We start from the raw sequence: 2891 nt of genomic DNA, 5'->3' as shown, positions 1-2891 counted from the left end.
AATCAAATCATACTATCCGAACCAGCGAAATAGTTTGCTACTGCATTATATGTTATGATTGTCATTGACATTGTACTAAGCTGATAATATAACTATATTATCAATGGCGTTTCAGCTAAGTTGAAAAAAACTTGAGAAAATTAATGGAAAGTTCCTGTTTAAAAATTTTATTAGTTAGAAGGATTTAATATATTTTTTATATACTAAAAATACTACTCTTCCGGTCGTTAATATAGGATCCAATTCTTAAGTTGGTTGTTTTAGTCCTAAATATAAGACACATTTATCATATTTATCAATTTTCTCTAAGAAAGAGGGGAGAGGAGGTATTAAGAAAAGATGATTATGGTGTTTTAGGAAAAACGTGTCACATTTTTTATAATTAACTAACTTACCTAACTTCCTTAATCTAATCAAATTAGTTAAATGGGTTTTATATTAAAGACCGAGGAGAGTAATACTTGGCATGATTTTATACATAGAAATACTACTACTCAAATTCAGGTTGTAGTGATCAATAAAAATTTTAGATAGGAATTTTTTTTACCGATTCTTTTAAGAAAAACTGTAATTCAAGACTTAATTTTAAGTTATGGATAACAAAGAAGTTTTTTTTCCTCTGAAAGTTAAAGTTTCTATTAATTAAGTTTTAAAAAATTATTAAACATCCGAATAAGTTATGTAATTAAATAATTTTGATATTAACTTTCTTCAAAATTAATAACTAACTTGCCTAATTTGCCCCAAAAAATAATAAACTTGTCTCTAAAATTTAAGTTGTAAAAGATTCGTAATCCTAAAGTTTTTAATATAAGATTTATAAAATCTAAAACTTTAAATATACATTTAATGTTGGAGATCATGAAGAATCAATGACTACAAATCAAATACCAGGAGCGATCCAAATACAGAGGGCCTTTTGGAAGTGAACAAAGTCAAAAGCTTAAGAAAAGAAAGACTTAAAGCAATTCAATACAAAAACGGCCAAGTCTCGCATGTTACTTGCAGTAGTTTTTATTTTTTTAAAAAAACATTAATTTCCCAATTTATTACGGCCTTTGAACGTTGTCAAGAAATAAAAAATTTATATAAAAAAAAAAGAAAGGAAAAAGGCAACCTCATAAAAAGATAAGCAAAAAAAGTTTGTTATATTCTTTCTTTCTTTTTTTTTGGGAAGAAAAATAGAGATAAATTTTGCGTTGCCTTTATTAATATAGTTCTCTCTCAGAAACATACCAACCAGGAAGACGAACAGAGTATTCGCTCTCTGTTTTTCATCGTTCGGTGTCTGACTCTGATCTTCTTGCTTCATGTTCATGGAGAAGCGCGAGTGCAAGCTTTGCTCCAAAACCTTCGCTAATGGCAGAGCTCTGGGAGGTCACATGAGGTCTCACATGAAGAAGCTTTCGCTACCTTCCAAGCCACAGGAATCCCGATCGCCTTCTCCCACTTTACTGAGTTTCGCGGCCGACTCGCCTTCTTCTTCTTCTTCATCTGAAGATGAAGGAGACAACGGTCTGAGTTATGTCTTCAGAGGGAAACCGAAGAGGAGCATTCGCATCGTAGATCCTGAGTTTTCGTTTGTTGTGGATCCTAACGGCTCTGTGATTCAAGACAGAGAGAGCGAGACGGAGACCGAGTCATCCAAGAAGCCAAGTCGGAAACGATCCAAACGAGCTTGGAAACTCGGTAGTTCCGATGATGATGACGATGATGATGATCACTACTGTCACAAGAAAATTCAGCAACAAGAAACAGTGGGAAAAGTCAAATCGAACGAACTGTGTAAGACCGAGTCGTGGATTCCGGAGCCTGAACCGGCGAGTTCGATCTCCGATACGACCACCGAAGAAGACATCGCGTACTGCCTTATGATGCTTTCTAGGGACAAATGGAAGAGACAAAAGGATCTGAAAGACCAATACGACATCGCGGAGGAAGACGAGGACAAGGACGAAGACGAAGACGCGGAAGAAGACGAAGGCGATGAATCCGAGGGGGCTTTGAAAGCGTTGAAATCCAGAACTCGCGGTAAGTACACGTGCGAGACGTGCAAGAAGGTGTTTCGATCTTATCAAGCACTTGGTGGTCACAGAGCGAGTCACAAGAAGATCAAAGTGGAGCCCGAGAATCATAACAATAATGAAGGCACTTCATCTTCTTCAATGTTGGATAAGAAAATTCACGAATGCCCTATCTGTTTCAGAGTTTTCTCTTCAGGTCAAGCTCTTGGGGGACACAAGAGGACCCATCTTACTGGGTCGTCGTCGACATTACCGACTCAAACTTCCACTAAGCCGGTCGAAAATTTCATAGATCTTAACCTTCCTGCTCCGACGGACGAAGACGACATCAGCCAAATCGACAATTCTGGAGTTTCAGATGCTGAATTCGTCATTGATCGCATCAGACAGTGAAGAAATTCTGGTGCTTTAGCACCTAGATTACTTCAATTCAAAGGTAACTAAAAGAGAACAAAGTTTTGGTCAAATTTTCTGTATAATTTTATATAACTTATATGCTTAATTAGTCTTTAATTCTTTCCTTTTGGAATTCTAACTTGTAATTCAGTTCTCCTGAATTATGATGCTTTGCTTCTGTAACAAGTGACTTTAATTAGCATCCATTAATGGAGGAACCCAACTATTGTGTTTAGGGTTGTTACTCTCTGTTAATTACTCTATATTCGAACTTTATTTTCTTTTCCTTCAAATTAAAAAAACCATGAACTGATAGAAAATTTTTTTTTTGGTGTTTATTTGTTTCCTCCACTATGCAAAAGAAATGCGAAGCGTGCGTGTTGTAGTGGACTCTGTTTCAGAATATTAACTATGGGAAGTTTTAAATATAAAAGTCGTCCTCTTTTTCTTTTCTTTTTTTTTTTTTGGCCA

The 2891-nt window shown here is 35.6% G+C and overlaps 1 protein-coding gene across 1 annotated transcript; it reads left to right on the top strand.

The window, feature by feature from the left end:
* Nucleotides 1-1209: 1209 nt before the first annotated feature.
* On the top strand, nucleotides 1210-2664 carry LOC114721654 (zinc finger protein ZAT9-like). Its single transcript, XM_028907508.1, has one exon. The coding sequence runs from the start codon at nucleotides 1311-1313 to the stop codon at nucleotides 2415-2417; it is 1107 nt and encodes a 368-aa protein (XP_028763341.1). The 5' UTR covers nucleotides 1210-1310; the 3' UTR covers nucleotides 2418-2664.
* The last annotated feature ends 227 nt before the right edge of the window (nucleotides 2665-2891 follow it).

Source organism: Neltuma alba, unplaced genomic scaffold (genome assembly GCF_004799145.2).
Source record: "Neltuma alba isolate B1F8T4 unplaced genomic scaffold, ASM479914v2 tig00012051_pilon, whole genome shotgun sequence".
Lineage (NCBI taxonomy): Eukaryota > Viridiplantae > Streptophyta > Magnoliopsida > Fabales > Fabaceae > Neltuma > Neltuma alba.
This window is presented reverse-complemented; position numbering and strand designations above follow the sequence as displayed.